Genomic DNA, 16,445 nt, shown 5'->3' on the forward strand with positions numbered 1-16,445 from the left:
CTGGCCCACTGGACTCTACAGGAAGATGAGACAAAGGAGCAGAACCACCCCAGCTTTGATCCGCCAGCCTCCAGCGGACCGACAGACGTGTTAGCTGTGCTTATTTTGGATGTCACTGAGAATCTGGGATTGTTTGTTACTTAGCATCACTATGGCAACAAGAGAACTGATACAACATCAACAAACATGTTCCTAACAATTGTGGAAGACGGAAATGCAATTCAAAGGGTCCTCATTTTTGTTCCCGTTGTATCCCCTCCCTTGGGACCGTGCTTAGAATGACACAGAGGATCAGTACTTTTCACGTTATTTTTTTGGTGAGCGACTTTCAGTTCAAAACAAAAATAAAACTTTACACGTAGAGCCTGATGTGAGATCTGCTCTGGTTGGTGGGATGCAGGGTGGCGCTCTGCTCTGGGAGGGCTCCAGAAATAAGGATGATAAAATTCACCAGCCAAGACCTAGCTCCCACGTGATGATCTCCACACAGAGCCTGGGGACTATGGCACTGTGGCCCTTCCTGCCTCGAGGTTCTCAAGCCTATTCCCAAGCTTGTTTTCACATTACAATCACCCAGGGTCTTTAAAAACACCAAAGGCTGGCCACACCCCAGACCCATTAAATTACAAGCTCTGGGGTGGAGCAGGCATCACTAATTTCTGAAGCTCCCCAGGTGACTCCAATGGGCAGACAAGTTGGCAAACCTCTGATTTAACCTCCTCTAGCCTCATGAGTAAAACACTATGGCAGCTCAGGACTGTCTGAGGTTAAATAGGAATCAGGTGTGAAAACAGCCTAGGCTCACAACGATCACACAAAGGTCTATATAATAATAATAATAATAAGATAGCTGATACTTACATGCCTATGACTGATTTGCCCCATTGACAGACAGGAGGCCCAGAGAGGTTTACCAAGTTGCCCTAGGTCACACAGCTAGTAGGAGGCAGAGCCCCAACTCTAACCTAGGTGCTCTGGCTCCAGGGCCCGCACTCCCTCTCTATGCTATGTTCCTCTCAGGGGTGGGAAAAGAGAAGATAAACAAGCAACAAACATCACACTCAGAACTATGGTCTTCCAACGCAGGAAGAAAACAAGAGGATTGTCAACAATCTAAGTTACACCCAGAAGTAATATAATGTCAAAATGATCCAGGGGAGAGTGGAAAGAGGGTGGGAAACAGGTGAAATAAGGCCAGCCAGCAGTTAATCATTACTAAAGATGGGCAGTGGTGTCATGATACTGTTCTCCCTACTTCTGTTTGGTTTAAGGAAATCTGCCATCATATAATAAAATGTTTAAAATACCTACACCCAATACTTAGAAACACATTTTCAGGACCTCCCTGGTGATCCAGTGGTTAAGAATCCACGCTTCCAATGCAGGGGGTACGGGTTCGATCCCTAGTCGGGGAACTAAGATCCCGCATGCCATGCTGTGCAGCCCAAAAAGAAACAACAACAAAAAAAGAAACACATTTTCTATTCTACAGGCATTGCTATGATGTCATTTAGCTGAGTTCTCCTCTGTCCAAATATTAGAAGTACGTCTGCTTGAGCAAACTGTCCTCTTCCTTTTTTAAACAGTCCTCCAGACCTGCAGCACCGTTTCATCACCTGGGTTGGGCAAACCAGCCCCGGTCTCACACTGTGATGTTATTCCTGTCTTTTTCCTCTGTCCTCACCGCCACGGCCACTGCCTGGTGCCTCAAGGCTCACAAGCGTTCCAGACAAGCGTTCCAGACAGGCCCCCACTCCTCCCACTCGAGCCACTTTAATCCAACCATCAGCAGCTGTGAGTAACGTGACACATGGCAGGGAGAAGACTGTTCTCCATTTGCCACTGATACAAGGTGGCATCTGTTGGTGCCTCTGTGGCTGCAAATTACACATGGTGTCCATTAGATAGGTGAGCTTGATTTACAGCAATCTTACATTTTCTCAAACTCACCTTTTATTTATCTTTATTCTTTTCCATTATGGTTTATTATAGGATATGGAATATATTATATATTGAATATAGTTCCCTGTGCTATACAGTAGGACCTTGTTGCTTATCTATTTTATATAGAGTAGTTTGTATCTGCTAATCCCAACCCCACCCTCTTTCCCCTTTGGTAACCACTGTTTTCTATGTCTGTGAGTCTGTTTCTGTTTTGTAAATAAGTTCATTTGTATCATATTTTAGACTCCACATATAAGTGATATCAAATGATATTTGTCTTTGTCTGACTCACTTCACTTAGTATGATAATCTCTAGGTCCATTCATGTTGCTGCAAATGGCATTATCAAATGTACCTTTAAAATTTTTAGATCTTTTATTGTTTTAAATCATGGATAAGAAAGCACTGACCGTATTATTATTACCAGTCATAAGCAGTGATGCAGCAAGCAGGGACCCATGGCATCTGGTCCAGAACAGGGAAGGCCCATCAGCCACGTGGAAGGGTTCCCCAAACTCAATATGAACTAAAAGACAGGAAAATCCCACTTCTCTTCCACACCAAGTTTTGGAGGTAATCAACCTATTTAATAAGACTCCTTCAAAACCCTCATCTCAGTCTATAATTCCCTATTGTTTGTGTACCTAGAAGCTCCTTCTACATAGAAGGGGCTTATGAATCCTTGACATTTAGCATCATGACTGATACATAACAGACGTTGAACAATATTTGTGGGTTGAGTGGAAGTCTCAGACTCTGTGAAGTCAGTCCCAAGAAGGAAGGGAGTTCTCACCACAAGGGGGTGCCGCAGTTCCCCATGCTCGTTAGTATTTTTACCAGACACTGAAAACAATGCCACCTTCTTCCTCCTCCACAGAAGACTCAAGTGGACTAAGATTCCTGAATCTGTCATAATTAAAAATGAGTTGGCTGCTTATGTCATCAAGAAAGGAGACCTGGATAACCACAGCACAACGATCAAATCCGGAAAATTTAACATTGACACAATTATCTAACTACAACCCATATTCAAATCTCCCCCATTACCCCAGTGTTGCCTTTATGGCAACCAGGATCCAGCCCAGGATCCTGCACTGCACTTAGTGGTCAGGTCTCTCTAGATTTCTTTAGCCTTTCAATATCTTCTATGACACTGACATTTTTCAAGAGTGTGGACCAGTTGTTTTGTACCAATGTCCCTTCCTTTGGGCTTGTCTGATATTTCCTCACAATTAAATTCAGATAAAATAAGAAAAATTTTAAAATATCACTTTCCTGTTCTATCTTACTTTCAACAGTTAAGTTAATTTAATTCAGGTCACTCTTACCAGCCATGGACCAACCCACAGAGAAGGCAGTAGAAGCACTGGGTAAACAGAAGCCAGAGGAAGAGATGTAACTTCTGTGCATTTGTCTGTGTTACACACCAAAAAAGTCTAATGCACCCAACTGGGAGAAACAAGGCCAAGAGGCAGGTAAAAATCCTAGCTAAAATCTACAGGTTTTTTTTGTTTTTTTTTTTTGGTTGCGTCAGGTCTTAGTTGTGGCACACAGGACCTTTCGTTGCAGCGTGGGCTCTTTTGTTGTGGCTCACAGGCTTCTTTCTAGTTACGGTGTGCAGGTTTTCTCTCTCTAGTTGTGGTGCGTGGGCTCTGTAGTTTGTGGCACACAGGCTCTCTCATTGAGGTGTGAGCTCAGTAGTTGTGGCACGTGGGCTTAGTTGCCCCCGGCATGTGGGATCTTAGTTCCCCAACCAGGGATCGAACCCACATCCCCTGCATTGGAAGGTGGATTCTTTACCACTGGACCACCAGGGAAGTCCCTCAAATCTACAGTTTTGCATCAAGGATTGGAGAAGTCTCAACCCTATAGAACGTTTGGTGTAACCAGTCAATCCTAACCAACTGATTAGCAAATTGATTACTGGCAAATAGGATTGAGCTGGAACAACTAGTTAACAATTATTTTTGAAAAATAAAAGTAATTACGTAACAATTTGACAGGCTACATTAAAAGCATAGATGAATAAAAGAACTAACTATGAAAGAATAAAACCTATATACAGACTAGCATACATATGAAAATTTTTTTTCTGGAAGGATACATGGGAACTGCTAACAGTGATTCTCTTTGGGAAGAGGGAATAGGTGGGAAATTACAATCTTAATTCTAATTTATACCTTCTCGTACTGTTTGAGTTTTCTTACCTGTGACTACATTGCTCTTGTAAATATCAACCTGGGTAATGTTATTATAGGTCATTTTGTTTTCTTCCTTTTACTATTTGTGATACCTCTCCTCTCCAAAATTATTGTTTCTCCCCCCCCAAAAAAATTTTTCTAAGTGCCCAGATAAATGGATTGTCAACAGAATGCAGCTATGAAGATGTATGCTGATAGAAGTAAATGAAACAATTATAAAAGAGTATATAACAACCAGAGCCGTAAATAGTTTGCCACAAATAGAAAAAAATAATGAAATTTAAATGAAATTAAAAATGGTTTTTGTAAGTCAGAGAAAGACAAATATCATATGATACTGCTTATATGTAGAACCTAAAAAAAATGGTATGAATGAACTTATTTACAAAACAGAAATAGAGTCACAGACATAGAAAACAAACTTATGGTTACCATGGGGGAAAGCAGGGGGAGGGATAAATTAGGAGTTTGGGATTGACATATGCACACTACTACATATAAAACAGATAACTAATAAGGGCCTACATATAGAGCACTGGGAACTCTTCTCAATACTCTGTAATTACGTATATGGGAAAAGAATCTAAAAAAGAGTAGATATATGGATACGTATAACTGATTCACTTTGCTGTACAGCAGAAACTAACACAACACTGTAAATCAAGTATACTCCAATAAAAAATTTGAAGAAATTTTTAAAAAATGGTTTTCTTTTGATTATCTCTATTTTCCACTGTAATCAGATAATGTCTGTACAATTCCAAATAAAAGAGAAAAAAGAAAAAAAAAAAAAAAGAAAGTGAAAATGTCCTAACTTACAGGCATGTATGAGAACCTTTCCCCATACATCCCATCTTACTCAAGACAGCCTGATCTTGCTCAGATGCTCAGAGCTTCCTTTAACAAAGCTGCCAAGGAGAAATGATTCACATTGCTGGTGTGTTTGACAAGAGTGGAAGTAAGTTCTGGAGTGGCAGACAAACTTAAATACACTTTTGCAAAGCACCTGCAAACCCAACAGTATTACTCTTCTATGAGTCCTATAATATGGGCACTTGGGAATTCCAAAGCCCTTTTTAAAAGAAACAAAAATTTTCACAACACCAATGTGTAAGAGTAGAAAGAGCTTTCTGTTTCAAGAAACAGGAGACCCAAGTTCACGCCTGGGTTCTATATTAGCTGTGTGACCTTGGGGCAGGTAACTTACTCTCTGGGCCTTGGGCTTATTCATCTGAAAGTGGGGATCATTCCCATTAATTTCTAGATCTCCTTGGAATCTAATGAGGATCCAGATCCTGGCACTTGTGAGTAAAGAAAAGCTGGGTTTCCCTTATAAGAAGAGGTACCAGAGAACTTGCTTTCCCTGATCCCACCTCCCCACCCCCATGTAAGAAGGCAGCTGTCTGCAAGCCAGAAAGAGAGCCCTCATCATAGAAAAGTGTTGGTTAAACCTTAATCTTAGACTTTCTAGCCTTCAGAACTGTAAGAAATAAATTCCTGTTGTTTAGACAAAAAAAAAAGGAAAGAAAAGCTGGGTTTCTAAGGCCCCACCATGGATGTAACCACCTGCTTCTTGGTACAAGTACCCTTGTGTTTTTGTGTTTAACCTGGAAAATGCATTACTGGATCACAGCAGGTCAACATGGTCTCCTTGGCTTTACTTTCACTCCAGAGGTTACTGAAACGCTTCAGTCCCACAGAATGGCCTCCTACATAAAATTCCCACCCCACTGAATGTCCACCCCAAGAATGTTAAGGGCAGGAGGGAAGAGTCCACTACAGAAAATTCCAGAAACAGAAAGTGTGCCTGTTAAGACACCCAATGTCCCTTCCCCAGGTGGCCCTCACCGATGGTGGTCTCGCAGAACTTCCCAGCGGCCACCTCATTGGCAATGTTGGCTCCCATCAACACGCTGATGTCAATGCCCATCTTCTCTCGGATGATGTCAGAAATGAGCTTCAGCCCCTCAGGACCCTCGTCTATGCCCTGCAAGGATGTCAGCAAGTTAGGGGAAAATGAACCACCAAGGCCAAGAGGCAGGAGATCATTGATTTATAGGTCATCTAGATTCAGACTTCCAATGGCATACGCAACTTGAAAAACCTCTCTTATTTACAACAGTAAACAGACATATTGTGTATGTACCATTTAAAGAGTAAAACTAAATGAAAATGTAACCACCCAGGTTAAGAAAGAGAACATGAAGGACACCACTGAAGTCCCGTGTCTCTCCCCAAGTTCATCTTCCTTATTAGTGTTTCCTGGTCCCTGCCAGGGTGAAGCCCTATCCTGAACGCTTTATGCCCTGTTCCTTTGCTTTTCTTGATCATTTTGCCACATAAAACTACACCTAAACAGTAAGTTATATCAGTATATTTTTGAAAACCTATAAATGAAACTGTACTGCTCACCTGTGTGCTGTTTTGTGCTATATTATTACTTTGGAGATTCACCCACACGGCTGCATGAATGCTCTGGTCCATTCCCATTTACTACTGTGTAGTATTCCACCATTCATCTGTCCATTCTATTGATGACTGACATTGAACTGTTTGCTTTCATAAACATTCACCTATGAACACTATGGAACACACTCTCTCACAGAGGGTTCTTCCCCTGACAGCCTGGGGAAGTTTATGGACTCATTCTCAGACTTCATATGCATAAAGCAAAATACATAAGATTACCCAGGAAGACAATTATACTGAAATATAGTTATCAAATGTTAAAAAAAAATGTGACAAGTAGTATATGTATGTTATTAATGTAATTATAAAAAGATGTCACGGCAGGTATAATAATTACCATAATTTCCAAGTAGTGTTGAGCATAAATGATACTTTGAGATATCTGAAGCCACGGTAAAGTGATACGAAAATACCTGTAATTTCTATTATCACAGGGTCAAGGTCCTGCTAGTACTACTGTCATTGGAACTCTGGCCTGTGGCCTTCACTCATAAGCGAAGGAAACACTTGTTTCAGTTAGAGGTTAAAATGAATAAAAATGCAATTCCGCCCCCACATTTAGGTCCATGAACTCTTGAATTCTATCTGTGGACCACTGTGGGTGGTTTGTGGACTTCTGGTTAAAAACTCTCTCTTTCGGGAATAAACCCAGAATTGGGAAGTAAAGATGATTAATTTCCCAGCGAATGCAAACCATGCAAGATTTCCAGAGCTGGTGGTTCTTTCTTTGGGGGACCCCACTCTCACGCCCCCCGCCCCTGCGAACCCTCTCTACATAGAAAGCAGCCCCTCCTAAATGTGAGAGGAGCAAGGCTCGTGGACAGCGTGGTTTTGATTCTCTTCCGGGCATCTTTAAAAAAACAAATCCAAACCAGCCATAACTTCCCTTCAGCTCCTTATCTCCAAGAGGTGAAAGAGGAAAGGAAGTTCCCAGTAACCGGCGTGCAGCGAGGGCCCGTCACCTTGATGAGGGTGATGCCCAGCGCGTCCTTGGGCACCCTCCCTGTGATCTCTTCGCAGATCCGGTGGATGAACTGGTGGGGGATGACAAACACCAGCAGGTCTGCGTCCTGCACGGCCTCGCTGAGGTTCGCAACAGCAACCTGCGAGGGCGAGGGGGACATGGTTACTCCCAGTCCGAAACACATCTCTCCACGCGCTGACCAGGCATCAGATGCCTCCGCTGTGCAGACTGACAGTCAAATCAGAGCTGTGTTTGCGCTGCCTTCCCCACTCGGGACGTGCAGACGTGCATCTGAGGCCAGCAGGGTCCTGCCTCTGCTGCTTACCAGCTGGGTGAGTGCCCTACCCTCTCCCCACCTCGGTCCCCTCCCCTGTAAAAGGCGGTCATAACCATCCTGTGCGGGTGGTTCTCTGTTGCTCTCCCACCTACCCCCACCCCACTCCCCCGCATCCATTTCTACCATTCTTTGCCCCACTCTCTCCCCAGGAGGCTGCACTCTGTGGGCTGTTTCCCCAGGCACCCTTGCTCTCTGGCTTCCAGGTGGCTTCAGCCCAAGGTGGGCACTGTCGGGGACTCCAAGGTGGGAGGAGAGACAGGCAGGGTGTTGACTTGCTCCTGGGGCCACTCCTACTCGGCTCGCAGGGGTGCTGGCCTGGCTTCCTTCTACAGCTCCACCTCCTGACCTGGTCTGAGGCAGCCCCTCTTCTGCGTCGCTAAGCTCTGGTGGGGCCGGTGGAGTGACACTGGTCTGTCCACTTGCCCTTTCAGGGGTGGCCATGGCTTTCTGCTGCTGCTAATCTCTGGATACTTCACCGAGCCCTTCTGGTTCTCTCGACTCCGCCCACACCTCTGTCAACAGTCCTATGCTAAGCTCTCCTATGTAAGCACTTCGAGAGCACTCTTGTGAAAAATAAATGACATAGAACAGAGTCTGGCACCTGGTAGGCACTCAATAAATGTCAGCTATTATGATGATTTCTTCCCTTCAGATAAGTACAAAGATGGGTTTTAAAATTTAACATGGGGACATACACACACACACCCCCCCAGAGGCAGAGGTGAGGCCACCGAGTGAGGACACAGGGGCATGTGGTCTCTATCAGAGACTGCCTGTTGTTGCCCAACGTCTGTTCTCCCCCTTCTTCCTCAGCAAGAGAACCCCCAGTTTAGGGTGAGACTCATAACTGCCAGGAAAGGAGGCTACATCTCTAACCTCCCTTGCAGCTAGGTGCCCTGTGTGACTAAGTTCTGAGCAATAAGGTGTAAATCGAAGTGTTGCGTGTGACTTCCAGGAAATGCCTTTGAAGGCCTTTCTTCCTCCTTTGGCCAGAGGGAATGTGAAGAGATGGCTGGAATTCAGGCAGCCATCTTGGACCATGAGGAGCAAAGCAAATGCTGAGATGGCAAAACAGAGTCCCTGACATCATGATGCATCATCACGACAAACATGGTTTTTCTTTTTTTTGAAAAGTATATAACAGATTTCTTTTTTATTTACAATCAAGTTCTGTTGGGCAACAAAATTAAATAAATAAAAGATGTGATGAACGTCTTTTATCTAAGAGAAAAAAAGCACAAACGTTTGGTTAGGTCACTGTTATTTTAGGTTTTCTTTTCTTTTTCCTTTATTTATTTTTAATTTTTTTATTTTTTGGCTGTGCCACATGGCATGTGGGATCTTAGTTCCCCAACCACGGATCGAACCCGAGCCCCGTGCAGTGGAAGTGTGGGGTCTTAACCACTGGACCGCCAGGGAAGTCCCTATTTTAGGTTTTCTGTCGTATGTACCTGAACCTAACTGAAACTGACATAGTTCCCATTAAGCACTCCTGGTTCCCCAAATGAAGGGAACTGGATGCAGAATCTTCCCTGAGGAAGTGCTATCTGCCACAGGAACATCATTCAGAATGGATAAGCCTCCTAGGAAATCTAGTTTGGGAGTTGTGATGGAGATGCCAACTGCTTGACAAAACTTCTTCTCCCCTTTCTCCATAAACACAGAGCTGCAAGCTGGTCACTGGTCACCTAGCTCAGGACTGCATTTCCCAGCAGCCCTTGCAGTTACAGAAGGCCAAGGACCAAGTTCTCATCAACAGAATGTGAGACGGAGCAGTGCACACCACTTAAGGCCCAGAGCCCTTAAAACAGTGGCTGCTTCCTCCACACTTTCCCTTCCTACTTTTGTGCTAGTTGACAACCTAGATCTAGGAGATGGCACAGAAATGATGAAGAAAGATGGGACCAAGAACAATGGTGTGAAGCAAAGCTGCTAGACCACTATTACGTGAGAGGGAAATAAATCCCTTTGTCCTTTAAAAGTCACATTATTGTCTCTCCTTACAGCTTAGTCTAGCCTATTAACTAACGTGTGCAAGAGTTACTCCCTCACTGAAAATATTCCCCAAGGGAATCTACCTGGCATTACTTCACTTCCTCCTCCCTTTGGCTGGTATGCAAGACCTGTCATTTACCGCCCAGCCTTCATTCCCCTTCTTTCTAGCAAAAGTGCCTCTAGATTTCATTTCAAAAGCTACTGCTTCCCCATTTTACCATGCAATTTGGGTGGAATGGGCACCTCCCCTGCTCCATGGATGGTCCTTAAGTTGTTCAAGCCAATGGGCACATAAAACAATAGGAGCCAATGTTTGCTGGAGCTTCTGAGGAACAGTTGCTTCCTTATACTTCTGCAACAGCTATTGGGTCTTTCCTTGAAAAGTATGGGATGACAGTGCAAGGTCTGGAACAGCTACAACCATTTTACAAATGTGAGGGGCAGAACCTAGACCTGCCAAGGGGCTCCCATGTGAATGAAGGCAGAGCAGAGAAACAGAGGAAAACAGGGCCTCACTGACATCACTTAAGCCACTGTTTCAGACCGCACCTGAAACCGGCCCTACCCGAATTTTTAGTCATATAACCCAAAACATCAGCTTAAGCTGATCTGAATGGCAACAAAGTCGTTCCCCATAGAGCAGATCACAACCCGGAGATTAGCACTTCTCCCTCCTTATTCATACCCCCAAAGGCTGGGGGAAACCTGCCTTCCTCTTCAAAGGGGCTTCTTCAGGTTGGTAATCTAGGCTGGATAGCAAGGACTCATCACCAAAACTCTACCTGCCTATTAGTTCCCTGGCATCTGGAGATTTTACCTCCTCCAAAAAAGCAGTTACTTATTCTATTCCATTAGCCCCGATGCCAACATACAATGGCTCTGCTTGTCCCTGATTGGCAAGGCTCATTATGTATTACACATTCCCTGTGGTCCCAGCCAGAAGCACCAGCCTTTATAAGACTTCTGACTGCCCACTCCCCCTTGGGTTACTAGCCTTACGCAGGGACTTCTGCTCTTGACCCCCTTCTCATATGGCCACTTAAATTTTAATGAAAACCCTTCTACCTGTTGTTTCTCCTCTTCCCCACCCACCTACACACACACACACACACACACACACACACACACACACACACACACACACGCCCTTTCCATCTCTTCAGGGTACTTCCCTGACATGGTGAGATAGAAAAGACACCAGAACCAGAGAAAAGATGGAAAAGATGTATGTTTGTGTCCCATGTTTGCAACTGATCAGCTGTGGGACCTGGACAGATGACTCCTGTTCACTGACCTGTCACCCCGCCTACAGAATGGGGATAAAAATCACCTTTCCTAACAGCTATTTCACAGAGCACTTTCAAATTAATATAAGTAACAGCACTCTGCAGTGATATGAAACAAGTGAAAGAGATTACTTATCAGAAAAATCTACCTACCTCCTATAAATTCTTAACCTTTAAGGCATCAGCCCATCCCTATGTCCCCTGTTACAAAATATTCCCATGGAAGCTGCCAGAGGGCCCAGGATTTCTTCCTGTCTCTTACATTTCCTTTCTCAACAAATCAAAGAACTTGTGGCTGGTTGGGTGTGACGGGTCTCTGGGACAATATGCCTGGGGGCTCACTCAGCCTGGACTGATGTCCTTCCATTGTCCTTGACCTTGCCCAAGTGCTTAGGGTTTAACCCACAGAAGCAACCTGTAAGCCAGAGCTGCATTTGTGTGGTGCACACGGCCCGTGATTCCTGTTACACAGGATCAAAATGAGCTCTCCTCAACGAACACAGTAAATCAAACACCCTCTTTCAGAATTAAAGCTTTAGCTAAGCCTCTATCTTATCTTTTACCCTGAATCAAATCGAGACACTGCTTTGGAAACGATGACCTATTTCATGGGTCACCTGCCAAAATCTTCTGGAGGGTATCCACCATTAAAGATCCTGAAATGTGTTGGGAAAGACAGCTCAGAAGAAAAGGGCTTGCCTTTCATTGGCAAGGAGGACAGGTAATCAAATCAGAACAAAGGCATCATGGCTGGTCCGCTCGATGCCAGGAATCCAGGGCTCCTCGTCCAAGTTAATAAAGAAACTAATAATAATTAAAATCATTTAAAACAGAGCCAGTAAAGTCTGTGGGCCAAGCCTGAAGGTTCTTTTGTTTCCCCCTGGATTAGCTATCACTGTGCAGTGTGTGGGCATCTTGACCCAGTTCTACCACCAGTTAGCTAACTGGACACCACAGGCAAATCGCCTACATTCTTCAGGGAATAAGCATTTAGGTTAAACACAACAGCGTGAGTAATACACAGAGCAAAGTACAGCTGGCACACAGTAGGGGTTCAAACATATTGTGGTTTCCTCCTGTTCTCCTGACCTCAACTTAGGCCAAGATTGTAGGTGAAATTCACATCCTTGGCTCTACACTCAGAAAAATGATCCTCAGGTACAGACGACCTTAACTGACGATTCTTATATAAATACACCAGCGTGGTAAGTGAGCTTGCTTCTGGGGGGAAAAAAGGAAGGTGCTAACCCCCTGAATTCCACAATACTATACGAGTAATATAAACTTATTATGTAGACCAGTGGTGTCCAAACTGTGGTTCCTCAACCAACAGCATCACCATCACCCAGGAAATCCTCAGAAATGCAAATGCCTGGGCCTCCCCTGAGACCCAGTGAATCAGAAACTCCAGGGGTGGATCCAGTGATCCCTGTTAAATTCTCCAAGTGGTTCTGAGGAACACTTAGGTTTGAGAAGCACCAGTGAAGATGAATCCTCCAATGAAAATGAGAAAGCTAAACTCAGGCAGGAAAGAGTTAACAATGAAGCTCCTACTGAACTGATATTCTAATTTCCAAAAGCCTTTAAGCCAAAATTAATAGATATATTCACAACCCTACTACCCAAGTCAGTGGTCATTTTTTTTTTTTTTTTTTTAATTATCTTGGCCTAACCCTCCATCCCACGGGACACCACCGAAAGCACTGAAACAGAACCCTCCAGCCTGGTTAGTTCTCCCTTACCACCTCTGCTGTCCCTGGCACTAAGCCAAACCACAAATAACGCCTGGCACTATTCCAGGCACTGAGGAAACATCAGTGAATGCAGGCCTATGTAAGGAACCAAATCCAGAGAGTTAGTAACAAAGAAAAATATCTAAATTGGATTTCAAAACTTCAAATTTTTTGGACTTCCCTGGTGGCGCAGTGGTTAAGAATCCGCTTGCCAATGCAGGGGACACGGGTTTGAGCCCTGGTCCGGGAAGATCCCACATACCACGGAGCAACTAAGCCCATGTGCCACAACTACTGAGCCTGCACTCTAGAGCCCGCAAGCCACAACTACTGAGTCCGCGTGCCACAACTACTGAAGCCCACGCACCTAGAGCCCGTGCACCGCAACGAAGAGTAGCCCCTGCTCACTGCAACTAGAGAAGGCCCACACGCAGCAATGAAGACCCAATGCAGCCACAAAACGAAGTTTAAAAATGATATCAAAACTTAAAATTTTTACGCTTCAAAGGATACCATCAAGAAAGTGAAAACTCACAGAATGGGAGAATATACTTCCAAACTATGTAGCTGAAAATGGATTTGTATCTAAGAAAGAATCCTTACAACTCAGTAATAAAAAAACAACCCAATTTTTTTAAATGGACAAAAGATCTGAATAAACATTTCAGATATGTAAGATATACAAATGGTATATTGTTTTATATTTTCCAGATATAAAAGATATACAAATGTCCAATAAGCACATGAAAAGATGATCAACATCATTAACCATCAGGCAAATGAAAATCAAAACCACAATGAGGGGCTTCCCTGGTGGCACAGTGGTTGAGAGTCTGCCTGCCGATGCAGGGGACGCGGGTTCGTGCCCCGGTCCGGGAAGATCCCACATGTCGCGGAGCAGCTGGGTCCGTGAGCCATGGCCGCTGAGCCTGCGCGTCTGGAGCCTGTGTTCCGCAAAGGGAGAGGCCACAACAGTGAGAGGCCCCCGTACCGCAAAACAAACAAACAAACAAAAACCACAGTGAGATACCATTTCATACCCACTAGGATGGCTGGGATCAAAAAGTTAGATAATAACAAGTGTTGGTGAGGATGTGGAGGAATTGAAACCATCACACACAGCTGGTGGGAATATGTATAATGGTGCAGCCACTTTAGAAAACAGTCTGGCCAGTTGCTCAAAAAGTTAAACAGTTACCATAAGACCGAGCAACTGTACTCCTAGGTATATACTCAAAAAGAACACTTTACACAAATGTTCCCAGCAATACCATTCATAATAGCCAAAAAGTGGGAACCAAAATGTCCACCAACCAATGAATGGATAAACAAAATATGGTACACTCATAAAATAGAGTATTAGTCAGCCATAAAAAGGAATGAAGTACTGATGCAGGGTACAACGTGGATAACCTTGAAAACATTATGCTAAGTGAAAGAAGCCAGTCACAGAAGATGACGTATTGTATGGTGCCATTTACATGAAATGTCCACAACAGACAAATCTAGAGACAGAAAGTAGATTAGTGGTTGTTTAGGGCTGGGAACAGGAGGAAATAGGAGGTGACTGCTAAAGGGCATGAGGTTTCTTTTTTTTTTTTTTTTTTCTTTTTTTTTGCGGTACGCGGGGCTTTCACTGTTGTGGCCTCTCCCGTTGTGGAGCACAGGCTCCAGACGCGCAGGCTCAGCGGCCATGGCTCACGGGCCTAGCCGCTCCGCGGCATGTGGGATCTTCTTGGACTGGGGCACGAACCCGTGTCCCGTGCATCGGCAGGTGGACTCTCAACCGCTGCGCCACCAGGGAAGCTCTGAGGTTTCTTTTTAAGGTGATGAAATATTCTAAAATTGATTGCAGTGATGGTTGCCCAACTTTGTGAATATACTAAAAGCCACTGAATTGTACACTTTAATGGTAAATTCTATGTCTGTGAATCCTATCTCAATAAAGCTGTTTTTAAAAACAGAGCTGGCGGGCCTCCCTGGTGGCGCAGTGGTTGAGAGTCTGCCTGCCGATGCAGGGGAGACGGGTTCGTGTCCCGGTCTGGGGGGATCCCACATGCCGCGGAGCGGCTGGGCCCGTGAGCCATGGCCGCTGGGCCTGTGCGTCCGGAGTCTGTGCTCCGCAACGGGAGAGGCCACAACAGTGAGAGGCCCACATACCGCAAAAAAAAAAAAAAAAAAAACAGAGCTGGCAAGGCTTAGAAGGCAAAGATGAGGGCTTCCCTGGTGGTGCAGTGGTTGAGAATCTGCCTGCCAATGCAGGGGACATGGGTTAGAGCCCTGGTCCAGGAAGATCCCACATGCTGTGGAACTAAGCCCGTGCACCATAGCTACCTGAGCCTGCGATCTAGAGCCCGTGAGCCCCAACTACTGAAGCCCACGCACTGCAACGAGGAGCAGCCCCCGTTCCCCGCAACTAAAGAAAGCCCGTGCCCAGCAATGAAGACCCAACGCAGCCAAAAATAAATAAATAAATAAATAAACTTGGGGAAAAACAAAAAGAAGACGACAAAGATGACATGCCATGACAACTGTAATTCACAGAAGATGCTGCAATTGTCAATCCTGGAATCACACTGAGGTTGGTTAAAGCTGGACCGAGGCAGAAGAGCTCTCTACCTGGGTGACCTCCTCTAAACAAAGGCCCTGGGCAGACAGCCATAACACAGGACCAACAATTTTTATCCTGTAGTGACAGGAAATCAGAAATGTTCTTCCATTCAGGTCTAAGGGGAAATCACAAACCCAGACTGCCTCAGCTTCTAGTGAGAAGTTGATGACATGGTGATGTCATTGTTACAGAAGGTTCCCCTGTGGAGGGGTCACATATGAGCACGTGATGACCTGGAGAAGGGTCAGGCGGGCAGCAGTCTGGGGGCACCAAGCAAGCATGACTCACAGTCTCAATCAGCAAAAGTGGCAGACGTCATAGAAAACAATCTGACGTGGATGAAATGCAGCACATCTCTTCTGCTTGAATCCGCAAGACAGAAATGAGTAAAGCCAACTTTTTAGCTCTAGATCCACATTTGCTCTGAGTCAATTAATCTTATGTCTGGCTTTTCATCTTAAAAAATGGTAACAATAATCGGTCTTGGTCTAACACTAGTTGACTTTTTAAATGATCGAATGAGGTATTTGAAAAACTCTGAAATAAACATAAAAATTTTTTAAAAACCAACAAAAACAAAGCCCTAGCTTTGCAACAGATTCTTAACACTAAACAATTTATGTGAATCATCTCATTTACTCCTCACAGCACCACTAAGGAAACTACTCACAGGGGCCCATCTTACCAAGAGGAGGGGGGCTGCCCAGGCTCACTCAGCAGGTCCGACTCACCACCATGCTTCACCACTGTTCAACTTTTAAAATTACTTATTATGAGACATTTCATACATACAAATTCTAGAATCTAGAAAGCACAAGGAAAAACAAACGATCAAGCACCTGTGTACCTTCTGCCAGCTTAAGAAATAAAACTTTCCAATACCCTGGGTGTCCTCTACCAAGTGC

At 44.5% G+C, this 16,445-nt stretch overlaps 1 protein-coding gene across 9 annotated transcripts in view; it reads right to left on the minus strand.

Annotated features, from left to right (window-relative positions):
* GPD1L (glycerol-3-phosphate dehydrogenase 1 like) overlaps positions 1-16,445 on the minus strand; it is a 120,890-nt gene that overhangs the window by 83,276 nt on the left and 21,169 nt on the right. For all 9 annotated transcript variants that reach the window (XM_082637550.1, XM_082637551.1, XM_082637552.1 and 6 more), the window contains exons 3-4: positions 7,577-7,717; positions 5,994-6,132 (exon numbers count right to left, since the gene is read on the minus strand). In XM_082637550.1, the coding sequence (XP_082493676.1) occupies positions 5,994-6,132; positions 7,577-7,717 (280 nt within the window). The remainder of the gene's footprint in view (positions 1-5,993; positions 6,133-7,576; positions 7,718-16,445) is intronic.

The sequence above is a fragment of the Mesoplodon mirus genome, assembly GCF_964341445.2.
Source record: "Mesoplodon mirus genome assembly, chromosome: 12".
In the NCBI taxonomy this organism is placed as follows: domain Eukaryota; kingdom Metazoa; phylum Chordata; class Mammalia; order Artiodactyla; family Ziphiidae; genus Mesoplodon; species Mesoplodon mirus.